Below are 14,278 nucleotides of genomic sequence, written 5' to 3'. Positions count from 1 at the left end.
GTCTTGGTAGGTAGAGTACTGCTGCTCTTGGAATTTTGCTTGCTAACTTGTGTCTTAATTGTACTGTGAAGACCTCTTTGTCTTTAACAATCTCATAGCCCCACTCATTTAAACTTTTTGTCAGGTTTTGGTCTTTAGAAACTTGCCTAAATCAGTACTTTTTTTGGTCATGATTTCCTTTTCCTGCATTAATTCTCTTGTTAATTTTTCTAGTGTTTCTTGAATAAGCATTTAATGATAATGCTGGGTTTCTTCACTTGTGGTTTTCCTTAGCATTGGGTAGTCTTCACTTGATCTTGTACTTGTTTACTTCCTTGTTGAGCAACAATAATAAACCATCATGACTCTAGAAAAATCCTTGACATTGAAATGGAGTGCTTCTGTTCCTCAGGGTCATTTTCTACTTACATCTCCCCAGCTTTATTCAAGTGTTGAGAACTTTAAGAACTTTTTATGTCAGAGAAGTCTCCCTTAAGAGACTTCCTTATCTCAGCGGTGGTAAAGTGCATGTGATGGTTTATTACCCAGTACATATGTTTGTACTGGTAATTTTTGGAAACAAGCACATTTTCTGTTTTCCTTAAGGATAAGAGAAGCTTCCTTTAATAAGCTTATTTCTTACCAGACAAGTTAAATTACAAAAATTTTAGTTGCGATTTTAGAACACTGTACAAAACTTTCAATAAAATTGACATTATCTGGGTATTTGTCTCAAATTCACTGTACACTTTTTCATGAAAATTTGTATGAATTGAGAGAACAGCTGCAGCTCTTATTAATTGCAGATATTGCTTTATTCTATTTTTTAAAAACATTCAGAAGATATCTATATATCAAAAGAATTGCTAATGATTTTCTCTAGATGTGGACCCATTTTAATCAGTACTGGCCTCTCTCTCTCACTTTGCTGATTGCATATATTTATGACCCTTAGATTATAGGGAATGGAAGTGAACAGCAGCTGCAAAAAGAGCTAGCAGATGTGCTGATGGATCCTCCAATGGACGACCAGCCAGGGGACAAGGAGCTTGTGGAAAGGTCACAGCTGGATGGCGAAGGAGATGGGCCTCTTTCTAATCAACTCTCAGCTTCATCCACCATTAACCCTGTGTCGTTAGTAGGGCTCCAGAAACCAGAGATGAGCCTGCCAGTGAAACCTGGACAAGGAGGTTAGGATTGCTGCATTGCTTGCATAACTGAAGGTTATTGTTTTTAATATTTGAGTGTCCATTTTGTACTAGGTTTGATGCAGAGCAAGCAGAAACCATATCTATATTATCTAGAATCTGAAGATTCTAGATTGAGGGGAATGTGAGAGGAATAAATACATATACCATTCTGATTTCCCTTTAAATGTATGTCATTTAAAATTTTTTTTTATTGGCGTGTAGTTGATATACAATGTTGTGTTAGTTTCAGATGGAAGGCACAGTAAATCAGTCATACATATGTCCAGTCTAAATGTATGTCATTTATAGCAAAGAAAAAAAAACACAGCAGTTACATAACAGTGAGGCAGTGTTAGAGTGTTTAAAGATTTTTTTTTTAGGAAAAAATAATATGAGTATGGTATTGGGGAAATTGGTTATTGGCAGGAGGAGAAGGGGACAACAGAGGATGAGATGGTTGGATGGCATCACCAACTCGATGGACATGAGTTTGAGTAAGCTCCGGGAATTGGTGATGAATAGGGAAGCCTAGTGTGCTGCAGTCCATGGAATTGCAAAGAGTCGGACACGAATGAGCAACTGAACTGAACTGACTGACTGGGGAAATAGAGAAATAATTCTTGGTGAAGAAAATGTTTGCCTCAGGCCTGTTGTATGGCTTGGTGGGAATAGTTCTCAAATTGAAAAAAGGGAGCTGAAAGACAAGGAGGAAAAGGACAATTTTGAAGGCTCTTTGAGGAAAAGTAGAGTATTAAAACTGTAAGTGTTCATTGGGAAAAAGGAAAGGCAGGGGGACTGAGAGAACATGATAAAGTAACTAAGATGATGAATTAGAGAAATCATTATAATAGAACAGATGAGAAAGAAGAAAGGATTTTTCGGGGTGGTAAAATACTAAATGTATTACTGACCTAAATAGAAAGTGAAAACAAATTATAAGAGATAAATCAGATCTGAATCTCAGGTCACCATTTAGGTTTAGGATTGAAACTATAGCCATACTAAAAGTTTTAGTGTTGGTGACAGGTTCTAGTGTGAGATTTCTGACTTTAATTTTCTTCTGGGAAAGTGACGAATTTAATTTTAGAACCTAAACAATAGCTTGTAGATTTTTACTTAGTATTCATGTTAACAAAATATCAAAGTGAAAATAATCACTTCCTTATTGTTTCTTTCAGATTCTGAAAGGTCAAGTCCTTTCACACCAGTGGCAGATGAGGACAGTGTAGTTTTCAGCAAACTAACTTATTTAGGCTGTGCCTCAGTAAATGCTCCCAGGAGTGAAGTAGAAGCCTTGAGGATGATGTCCATCTTAAGGGGCCAGTGTCAGATCTCACTTGATGTAACCCTGTCAGTGCCGAACATATCTGAAGGAACTGTGAGGTAAGACCAGCCTTCTAGAAATATTTGTAGCATTTGATCAGATTTCTGACCTATGGTTTTACAACAAAGCAATAGTGAACAAAATACATAATTATATTTTATTCATGTAGTGGTTAATTCATTTGGCACTTAGTTTTCATGTCTTCCAAGGATTGTGACCTTTTATGAAAAATAGTCACTTGTTTGAGCAGTTTTTTATACTCTTCCTCACCCCAATTCTTTATAACACTTTAGAAATTTAAGTGTTTTGGGGATTATTGAAATACGTTGACCTAAGAGTCTGCCTAACAATTTATATTTTCCATGTGCCTCCAATATATTTTTCATGTGAACTAGCTTGACACATTAGTTCAATATGAAATTTCATGCTGACTTTGGAAATTACAGGAATCTGTTGGTAAATATTAACTAGTTCAGTGTAGTTCCTAAATTTTTAAGATGAGGAAACTGAAGCTCAGAGAAGTCTCATGATATGACTGTTGTTTATACTAACTGAAACAGGTCACAGTGATTAAACGTAGTCAGTCAGATGTCTGTATTGGCCAACTAACTAAAGAACTAGCTTTGTTATTAAAAACGCATACTTATTTCAGAAAAATCAGAGAGCACAAATAAGCAAAAATTCAGAAAATTGCTTTAACTTTTTTTATTGAAGTATAGTTGATTTACAGTGTTGTGCCAGTCTCTGCTATATAGCAGAGTGAGTCAGTTATGCACATATAGACATTCTTTTTGTTAAATTTTTTTCTACTGTGATTTATCACAGGACATTGAATGTAGTTTCCTGTGCTATACAGTAGTACCTTGTTGTTTATCCTATATATGATAGTTTACATCTGCTAATCCCGTACTCCCGGTCCTTCCCTCCCTCACCCCCTGACCCCCAGCAACCACAGGTTTATTCTCTATGCTTCTGTTTTGTAGGTAAGTTCATTTGTGACATATTTTAGGTTAGGAAATGCTCTTAATTCTACTCTCCCATTGGTAAATAGCAGTTAACGCCTTGCTTTATTAAGACCCTTTTTGTGTAGTTGTAGGTATATTTGTTTGTGTCTATGTGTATATACCTACATATATATGCAAGTATAATTACACAACTCTCAGAATCAACATTTTTAACAACAGTAGAATTACATAATGCTTTTTTGTATTGTGAATCTTTCCATATCAATAAATATGCTTAAATATTATAATTGATGATGGCACATGAGGAGCTTTTCAGAAATAGCCAGTCTAATGTTACATATTTTAGTTGTTTTAATGATAAAAGTGCTATTAATATTAAACTTTTATTATATGTGCATGTAAGTTGGGCTTCCCTTGTGGCTCACCTGGTAAAGAATCTGCCTGCAATGCAGGAGACCTGAGTTTGATCCCTGGGTTGGGAAGATCCCCTGGAGAAGGGAAAGGCTACCCACTCTAGTATTCTGGCCTAGAGAATTCCATGGACTGTATAGTTCTTTGGGTTGCAAAGAGTCAGACACGACTAAATGACTTTCACTTACTTAAGTGCTTTACCTGTAATTTTCTTATAAGTAGTATTTTTGAGCTAACTTTTTATGTATTTTTAAATTTCCTTAAGATCAGTTCCTAGAAGTAGATTCACTGGTGGGTCAAAGATTTGCCCAGTTTTATGGTTTTTGATACATTGCCAAATGGTCGTCTAGAAATACTGATCTAGCTTATACATTTTTTAGGAGTATATGAGAATATCTGTTTCTATACCCTCAAGCATTTTGGATTTTTATGGTAGTAGAGTTGTAGCTGCATATGGATAGTACATAGTAAGTTAGTTAATATTCCAGTCATCTGCATATGTAATTCTTCCTTGAATGTTTAAAGAACTATTTTGCAAAGATTCACAAATATTAATTTTAATTATATTTATTAATGTGAAGCTTAGTAACATTTACTTAGCTTTTTTTTTTTTTTTTTTTTTGCCTTGATGCAACTAATGAAATCTTAGTTCCCTGACCAGGAATTGAACCTGGGCAACTTCAGTGAAAGCACCAAGTCCTAACCACTAACTGCCAGGGAATTCCCTAAAACTCATTTTTATATGATTCTTAGTAGTCATTCCCCTGGCTGAAGTTATACTTTGTTCTAATATATTTTAATTCTATGAAGTCATGAGAAAATTAGTTTCTCTTGCCTCATGTTTTCAGAGTCTTTATCAAAGTGCCTTTGAATTTCGATTAGTTCCCCTTCTTAGGTATTTCCATTATCCCCTAGGCTTTCCCACTGATTGCTCTGCCCATTCAGTGTTGAAACTTCATAATTTCGTAACTTCATAATTTCAATTTCAGTTTTTTGTATTGTCAGGGCCCAGGATGGAGCCTGGAATGTTGTGTAGGTATCACATAAATATTTGTTGAATGAATACACTTTTGAATGAGTGATATCCCTTTAATTTTCAATGAATGGCATCCTTTTGATTTTATTAATGAATTTTTTTTCCTTTGGTGTTAATATTTTGTAAGTCTCTCTTCCTTATTTGCCATGAAGCAGAAGAACATGTTTCACTCTGAGAAACTACATCAGTATTTTAGTTGTTAAAATAAAGCAGCTTAGATCATTCTGTTAGGGGATACTGAGAAGCACAACTTTAATGATCTATTTTGGTAGTCTAATTTACCCATTATTTTTTATTTAGTTACAGACTATTTAAGAAGCATTAATATTATTTATGCTTTTCTGATTGCCTCCCTAAAATAGGGGATTATGTAGTTCTTAGTACTATGGAATTGTGTGATCAGTTATTTTAAGACTCCACATATGACTTATTTATCAAGATTTAAGCTTAATACTATTGCTGTGTGTGCTCAGTCATTTCCAACTCTTTGTGACTCTTTGAACTGTAGCTTGCCAGGCTCAAGAAATGATTTATGTGATCTTTTTGCTAGAAAGATGAGTCTTGAATCATAATATGGGCATAGTGAAAATTGTCACAGTCCCTCTAATCTCTTTATATATGTATTTTTCTGAACAGACTCTTAGATCCTCAGACAAACACTGAAATAGCAAACTACCCTATCTACAAAATCCTCTTCTGTGTCAGAGGGCATGATGGAACTCCTGAGAGTGACTGTTTTGCTTTCACTGAAAGTCATTACAATGCAGAGCTCTTCAGAATACATGTCTTTCGGTGTGAAATACAAGAAGCTGTAAGTACTTAAGAGGAAAATGTCTACAGATGAAACTTCATCTTCACCCTTGCGTCATTGAAACGATTATAGTATTGTCTATGGTCATTTATAAGCCAGATGAAATTCTCTGCTACTGTTTCGTCTGTTCCAACTTGATGGCCTGAAATATGAATAAAAGTTTGATTAGCCAGAACCTTGTTGTTGCTAAGAGCACCAGAGGAGACCAACTGGCCACTGTTTAAATGGGTTAAATCGGCATCTTGCTTCTAGCAATGACATATTTGCAAACCATTCTTATAGAGACAAACATTTTTTATTCCAATAAATATAATTCAAGTAATTCCTAACAACTTTGGAAATCATCTTTCAGTTGGATTTCTAGTGTTCACAGTCATTCCTTTTTTAAAGCCTCTGCTCTGGCCATTTTTAGTGTTGTTTGCTTTATAGGTCTAATAAATTGGATAATTTATTAAAAGAAATCAGTGGAGGAAAGATGAACTACCTCCCTCAAACACCATAGGTCACCTTCAGACTTAAAAAAAGTATTTTACTCTTTTGATAACAGCCCATCTCCTAACATGTCTGGTTGTAGGTAAGCCGGATACTTTACAGTTTTGCCACTGCCTTCCGCCGTTCTGCCAAGCAGACCCCACTTTCAGCAACTGCTGCACCTCAGACTCCTGACAGTGACATCTTTACCTTCTCTGTGTCTCTAGAAATAAAAGAAGATGATGGTAAAGGTTATTTTAGGTAGGGCATCTTATTTTATTCTTTTTATTTGAGTTTGTATTAACATGCTGAACTATCTGTGCTTTTAGGGAAATTCTAGGTCAGATTACCTAACTATTATATTATAAAATGATTGCTTTTATAGGTAGTTTTTTTTTTTAATGCGATAAAGGAAAATAAATAGGCAAATTGCCAAGGCAAGATTTAAAGAATTTTAAACAATAAAAAAAATTATTCCATGTAAGGAAATATACCATGTTACCATGTTATTTTATTCAGACTCAAAGTAGCTGACTGACTGCTTTTATTAAACATGACAGAAGCTATATCACCTAGGTCTATAGCTGGATTTATTTTGCTAGTTTTTCTCTGTTTTGTTTTTGGTTGGTTAGTGTATTTGTTTTAATAATCTAAAGATCTTAAGGCTATTGAAATCAAGTTTTATCATTAAAACTTATTGGAGCACATTGGGAGGGGAGAAATAAGGTCTGTATCTGAAATCTGACCTTGCATATAGGGTCAAAAATAACTGGTTCTGGTTTTTTAAGTAAAATGACACTTCTTTGAGTAGTAAAAATAACCCTGGAATAGAAATTAAAACTTAGGATTAGTTTACTTATTGCTACCATTACAGTGTGACCTTTTCCAAGTTTCTTTGCATTTCCTAATATTAGTCTCTTTATTTATAAGATGAAGTGGTTAGAGTCTAAAATTCCTTTCTAACTTTAAAATATTATGGTTGCAAGATGATTGACTTTTTTCTCCATAGTTCATATCACAAAATGGGTGCTTCTTGGAATCATAGTCAGCAGTTGCATATAGACCTTTCTTTCCTTCATGACTACTCATAAAATGGAGAAAATGAAAATATAAGTGATTTCTGATCTTTTGCTTTTAAATTAAAAAGCGCAGTGATTGTTTCATTTGGGAAACTGCTGACCATTGCTCTCCCTTCAGTGACTTTGGGATTGTCATGCCATCTGGTGGCAAGTTCAGTATATACTGCAGCTTCAACCTTGACTTGTACTATAAAGTATGAGCCTTTGTGCTTTATGCTTTCTTTTTTATATTTCTATTTTCACACCAACATCATTATGTTGTTTTCTGCAGTATGCATTCCTATACAGGGAAGTAGGAAGTAATCTATAAAGCTTGTAATAATTTTTTTCCTTTTTAAGAAACAGAACAGTTTAGACTGTTTTTTCCCTTTATTGAAAATAAAGATTGAAGATTGTTTAGAAATTCCCAGTTTTAAATACGAAAGGTTTCTAAGATCTCTCAGAAGAGAAGCACTAGGGTAATTTCTCCTCGTTCTGAGATCAGGCATTTTTGAGGTAGAAAGGTTAGCAATCACAAATATCCCTATTCAACTGTGTATCAGGGAAATACTGTACAGAAAACCCCTGGATGGTCAGGTTTCTTTACACGTTTGTGAGGGCTCTGTTATCTTTTTGTTGCATGTTTTCCTGAATTTATAATAGAAAAGAGTGGTGTTGAACCTAATACAGTGATGAAATTATTGACAAGAGTGCCTTTGTCAGATTTAAAGTACAGTTCCTTTCATCCAGTGATTCTGTAGTATGTCTAGGAATCAGAAGCAGTCACTGAGATGCCAAAAAAGTTACTAGCATGACTGTTCCCCTTAACTCAATAATAGCAAAATTAAAAGCTGGAAATTAAATGTTGACCATAATAGAATGGTTAAAATATGATGCATTTCACAATAAATGCAGATATAAAATCATTATGTTGTAAACCTGAAACTAATACATTGTATGCCAGTTATACCTAAAGCCAAATACAGTGGTATACCCATATGACTTATCACCTATTTAAAAAATATATGTGTATATAGTTAGCTGTAGCACAAGATAAATTATGTTTTTATTGTAGCATAAATATTCATGACCCAGATAATCACAATGGTGTGATCACTCACCTAGATCCAGACATATTAGAATGTGAAGTCAAGTAGGCCTTAGGAAGCATTTCTACGAAGATAGTGGAGGTGATGTAATTCCAGTTGAGCTCTTTCAAATCCTGAAAGATGATGCTGTGAAAGTGCTGCACTCAATGTGTCAGCAAATTAGGAAAACTCAGCAGTGGCCACAGGACTGGAAAAGGTCAGTTTTCATTCCATTCTCAAAGAAAGGCAATGCCAGAGAATGCTCAAAATACCGCACAATTGCACTCATCTAACACGCTAGTAATGCTCAAAATTCTCCAAACCAGGCTTTAGCAATATGTGAACCGAGAACTTCCAGATGTTCAAACTGGTTTTAGAAAAGGCAGAGGAACCAGAGATCAAATTGCCAACATCCGTTGGATCATCGAAAAAGCAAGAGAGTTCCAGAAAAACATCTACTTCTGCTTTATTGACTATGCCAAAGCCTTTGACTGTGTGGATCACAATAAACTGTGGAAAATTCTTCAAGAGATGGGAATACCAGACCACCTGACCTGCCTCTTGAGCCTCTATGCAGGACAGGAAGCAACAGTTAGAACTGGACATGGAACAACAGACTGGATCCAAATCAGGAAAGGAATATGTCAAGGCTGTTTGTTGTCACCCTGCTTATTTAACTTATATGCAGAGTACATCATGAGAAATGATGTGCTGGAGGAAGCACAAGCTGGAATCAAGATTGCCGGGAGAAATATCAGTAACCTCAGATATGCAGATGACACCACCCTTATGGCAGAAAGTGAAGAAGAACTAAAGAGCCTCTTGATGAAAGTGAAAGAGGAGAGTGAAAAGGTTGGCTTAAAGCTCAACATTCAGAAAACAAAGAACATGGCATCTGGTCCCATCACTTCATGGAAAATAGATGGGGAAACAGTGACTGACTTTATTTTTCTGGGCTCCAAAATCACTGCAGATGGTGACTGCAGCCATGAAATTAAAAGACCCTTACTCCTTGGAAAGAAAGTTATGACCAACATAGACAGCATATTAAAAAACAGAGACATTACTTTGCCAACAAAGGTCTCCCTAAGCAGGCTATGGTTTTTCCAGTGGTCATGTATAGATGTGAGAGTTGGACTGTGAAGAAACCTGAGCACCAAAGAATTGATGCTTTTGAACTGTGGTGTTGAAGAAGACTCTGGAGAGTCCCTTGGACTGCAAGGAGATCCACCCAGTCTATCCTAAAGGAGATCAGTCCTGGGTGTTCATTGGAAGGACTGATGCTGAAGCTGAAACTCAATACTTTGGCCACCATGTGAAGAGTTGACTCATTGGAAAAGACCCTGATGCTGGGAGGGATTGGGGGCAGGAGGAGAAAGGGACGACAGAGGATGAGATGGCGGATGGCATCACCGACTCAGTGGACATGGGTTTGGGTGGACTCTGGGAGTTTGTGATGGACAGGAGGCCTGGCGTGCTGCAATTCATGGGGTTGCAAAGAGTTGGACACGACTCTTTGAGTGACTGAACTGAAATAGAGACCAAGTGCTTTGAGAAGGATTAATGCTTTTCTTTTCATTCCTGAAAATGTATAATCCTTATAGTATTAAAATTGGAATGTTTAGCCCTTAGGAAGATGGAGCATTTTCACTTCTATCATTTCAAAGCTCTTATTTTGGGCCTTATTTGATCTACAAAGTATCCCAGTTGATCTTGCCCTTTTTCTGTAGGTGAAGAAAATCAGGGAAGATTACCAGGATGTATGTTTCTTAATTTATACAATAGACATTAAGTGTAAAATTACTTGGTTAGATTCATTCAATGATATAGTAATAAGAACAGAATATAATCTAGACCCCCTGACATCAGTGAACTGTTTGTACTCACCACCCTGCTTCCTATTAATGTAGCTTTTCCTTGCCCTTCAGATTCAGAACACCAGAAATAACTTTATTTCCATTGTTGTGTTAAATACTGCTGAGAGATGAGATTATGTTAATTTAGGCTTAAACATCCACAGAACATAGAGCCTAGTGTATCTGATGTGGATTGAAAACTGAAACCTGTCCATATCCTTGTAGGTGACATTTCTGTCAGTCATACATATTTAATAGTTTTGTGTGTGGCAGTTTTTCTTGCACATGTTTGGGTTTTTAGACCCTTAACCTAAGATTGATGAAAGTGAAAGAGGAGAGTGAAAAAGTTGGCTTAAAGCTTAAACATTCAGAAAACTAAGATCATGTCATGTGGTCCCATCACCTCATGGGAAATAGATGGGGAAACAGTGGAAACAGTGGCAGACTTTATTTTTTTGAGCTCTAAAATCACTGCAGATGGTGACTGCAGCCATGAAATTAAAAGATGCCTACTCCTTGGAAGGAAAGTTATGACCAACTTGGATAGCATATTAAAAAGCCGAGACATTGCTTTGCCAACAAAGGTCCGTCTATGGTTTTTCCAGTGGTCATGTATGGATGTGAGAGTTGGACTGTGAAAAGAGCTGAGCACCGAAAAATTGATGCTTTTGAACCATGGTGTTGGAGAAGACTCTTGAGAGTCCCTTGGACTGCAAGGAGATCCAACCAGTTCATCCTGAAGGAGATCAGTCCTGGGTGTTCACTGGAAGGACTGATGCTGAAGCTGAAACTCCAATACTTTGGCCACCTCATGTGAAGAGTTGATTCATTGGAAAAGACCCTGATGCTGGGAGGGATTGGGGGCAGGAGGAGAAGGGGACGACAGAGGATGAGATGGCTGGATGGCATCACCGACTCGATGGGCATGAGTTTGAGTAAACTCCGGGAGTTGGTGATGGACAGGGGAGGCCTGGCTGCTGCGATTCATGAGGTCGCAAAGAATCAGACACGACTGAGCGACTGAACTGAACTGAACCTAAGATTCTTTGTTGTTTATTTTAATCTCAGTGTTATAACATGTTCTTGAATTGGTTACTGGTGTACTAGTGCAGACAGCATTCAAATTAATTTTATTTCTTAAGAATCATTTTTTAGTCTAAGTTGGTACTCAGAGCTCTTATGTAGCCTTTTGTATTATTGTCTAATGGTTTTATTGCTATTATCTTAAAGTCATTCAATAATAAGGCACAATTCAGATTTTCTGTTTTCTTGGCTGATTGCTATAAGCAGATGTGTCTGTCTTTGAGAACAAAGGAGCTAGAGAAGTTGGTGTGTGGGAGTCAAGGAGATTATTTTGGTAAACTGTCACTTAGAGAATATTTTCAACTATTTCCTTAAGTTGATATTTAATTACATCATTAATATTATTTTTATAATTATCACATGGGTTTTTAATAAGGTTATCACTGATTAAGGGGAAAATTGGGCAATAGCTTACTGTTGACCATATCTTTCTCATCTCTATTTTTTTCCGAAAGCATTTTGTTTGAAATTAAAAGGATCTATATAATAATCTCTTGTATATTGTATATTTAAACACATAAGGCATTAATAATTTATTTGTATTGATAAAAAACAGTGACTAGAAAGTGAAAAAAACTTTGAGTACTTCAGAACTTTATAAATATCTAATTCAATTTTCACAGCAACAAAAAAGAAAAGAAACTAAAGTCACATTTCAGGAGACACAAGAGTGGTTTTGTAGCTTTTATAAATGGTTTATAAAATGGTTTAGTGGTTTACATACAATAATGATGATCTTTTCACATCAAGAGGCAGATGATAATATCTGTTATTTGAATACCAGGCATAGAAAAGAATTAAATCTGTGATTCTTTTTAGTGCCTGATTTTCAAATCATACCAAAAGTTATTCTGGTGTATAGTACAAGGAAATGCTGTCCAAAATTGATGAAACATGTTGTTCTACAGTGCAGTTCCTAAAGATAAAGACAGACAATGCTTTAAACTACGCCAAGGAATTGATAAGAAGATTGTCATCTATGTGCAACAAACAACTAATAAGGAACTTGCCATTGAAAGGTAAACCTTTTTAGTAAGTTTCGCTTAAATATAAATTTAATTTCTTGTCAATCTACTGAAATGGTCATATACTTTATTCAGAAGTGTATTTGCAAACTATTTTGCTCCCTGGGGAATTCTTTTGGTTATTATAGTGTATATTTCATTTATTTTGAAGTATCTCTATATCTTCAGCTAGTATGTTGACTTCAGCTATGTGATAATAAAAGGCGAACATAAAATTTGTTGATCGCAATTAAAGAAATAAAGACGATTTTGATAATGCTAATTTGTTGATAATTTCAGTATGTCCTTTTTTCTGTCAGAATTTTTTTCAGTGATCTAACTTAAACATCTTTGCTGTAGTCTTTTTCCCAAATTTATATTGGTTCTTTTTTTGCAGATGTTTTGGTCTTCTCCTTAGCCCAGGAAAAGATGTACGAAATAGTGACATGCACTTGTTAGATTTGGTAAGGATAGTTTGTTTTTTAAGTTTGTATGCTATTTCCTCTATAAGGGTTGTTGCACCAAATCTGATGTTAAAAGACATTTATGAAGTTATAAGCAAAGACAAGGGTATTTCCTACTTGCTGTTTACCAGTCTGACCTTATGCCTGTTTAGTCTCAGTTTCTTGACTGTGCAGTAGTGGAGGGTTGATGTTGGAGTGAAAGACATTTTGTGAGAGAGTTACTTGCAGACTGTTATGAGCTTTAGAAAAGTATGCGGTGTATATACCATTGCTATTACCTGAAAATCTTTATTTTAATAACTAAAATTTACGTAGTAATTGTTTACTTGACAGAAGAATTCAACAGAGGTGTAGGTAGTAAATTTTCCCGATGTCTGTACAGTTTGATATGATTTTCAAGCATTTACTTTATATATAACTTTTCAGGAGCAGTTGCATAAATAGTTGGCACATTTTTAACTGTAATCATTCATATATACTCCTGACTTTTCCTATATTTGTATATATTTATATGATTTTTCATATTCTTGTATTTTTACAACTTCTGTTTTTTTAAAGGCAGCAGAATGAGGATTAGCTGTTGTTATTTTTTTGGCATTTAATGTTGTTGTTATTCTTTTCTTTAGGAATCTATGGGCAAAAGTTCAGATGGAAAGTCCTATGTTATTACTGGGAGCTGGAATCCAAAATCCCCACATTTTCAAGTTGTAAATGAAGAAACTCCTAAAGGTGGTGCAGATTGGTGACATCGTGAATAGAAATTTTAGTCCCAGGGGGATACCCAAATCTTAGTTCTACTTATTTGAGAAATATTTAGTGTTTATCTAATTCTGATGAAACCAAGGAATTTGAATAGTTCTTTGAATTTATTATTAACTTTAACCTGTAAACAAAGTATTTTTTCCTCCCTCTCCTATTTTCATTTTTTCTTTTCCTGCTTCCTCTTCTATTTATATGCTTATTTATTTACAGGCTTCTAAGTATTACTTTTTTGTGGATCGATAATATATTTACATATCATTTAAAATTCAAAGGATATATAAGGAAAAATAAAAGTCTGCCACAGTTCTAGTGTCCCCCCCAAAGGATACCACTGTGACTAATTTCCTGTGTAATATTTCAGATATGCTGTGCATAAACTTTTTCAGCTGTTCATACTCTTTCTGAATGTGATTTAAAACTTGTAATTTAATTATGTGAGCAAATATATTTCCACTTAAAAAATTTGCTTCTCCCTTCTCTCTCTCTAGATAAAGTGCTGTTTATGACCACAGCTGTTGATTTGGTAATAACAGAAGTACAGGAGCCTGTTCGCTTTCTTCTAGAGACAAAAGTCCGAGTTTGCTCACCTAATGAAAGATTATTCTGGCCCTTCAGCAAACGTAGTACTACTGAAAATTTCTTTTTGAAACTTAAACAGGTACTATACCTTTCTATAAATATAGAGGGGAAAATGAGAGAAGTCACTTCTGAAGTGGATTTATCATTAATCCAAGCTATTAGTTAGATCTTTAAATAGTCATGTGTATTTTAAATAT

At 35.2% G+C, this 14,278-nt stretch overlaps 1 protein-coding gene across 6 annotated transcripts in view; it reads left to right on the top strand.

Annotated features, from left to right (window-relative positions):
* The window catches only part of RABGAP1 (RAB GTPase activating protein 1), a 162,855-nt gene that overhangs the window by 43,595 nt on the left and 104,982 nt on the right, over positions 1-14,278 (top strand). For all 6 annotated transcript variants that reach the window (XM_065928498.1, XM_065928499.1, XM_065928495.1 and 3 more), the window contains 8 exons: positions 935-1,169; positions 2,348-2,552; positions 5,542-5,716; positions 6,291-6,448; positions 12,181-12,291; positions 12,674-12,740; positions 13,367-13,469; positions 13,991-14,160. In XM_065928498.1, the coding sequence (XP_065784570.1) occupies positions 935-1,169; positions 2,348-2,552; positions 5,542-5,716; positions 6,291-6,448; positions 12,181-12,291; positions 12,674-12,740; positions 13,367-13,469; positions 13,991-14,160 (1,224 nt within the window). The remainder of the gene's footprint in view (positions 1-934; positions 1,170-2,347; positions 2,553-5,541; positions 5,717-6,290; positions 6,449-12,180; positions 12,292-12,673; positions 12,741-13,366; positions 13,470-13,990; positions 14,161-14,278) is intronic.

The sequence above is a fragment of the Muntiacus reevesi genome, chromosome 3 (genome assembly GCF_963930625.1).
Source record: "Muntiacus reevesi chromosome 3, mMunRee1.1, whole genome shotgun sequence".
Lineage (NCBI taxonomy): Eukaryota > Metazoa > Chordata > Mammalia > Artiodactyla > Cervidae > Muntiacus > Muntiacus reevesi.
The sequence above is the reverse complement of the archived record's forward strand: the minus strand, read 5'-3'. Positions and strand labels throughout refer to the sequence as shown.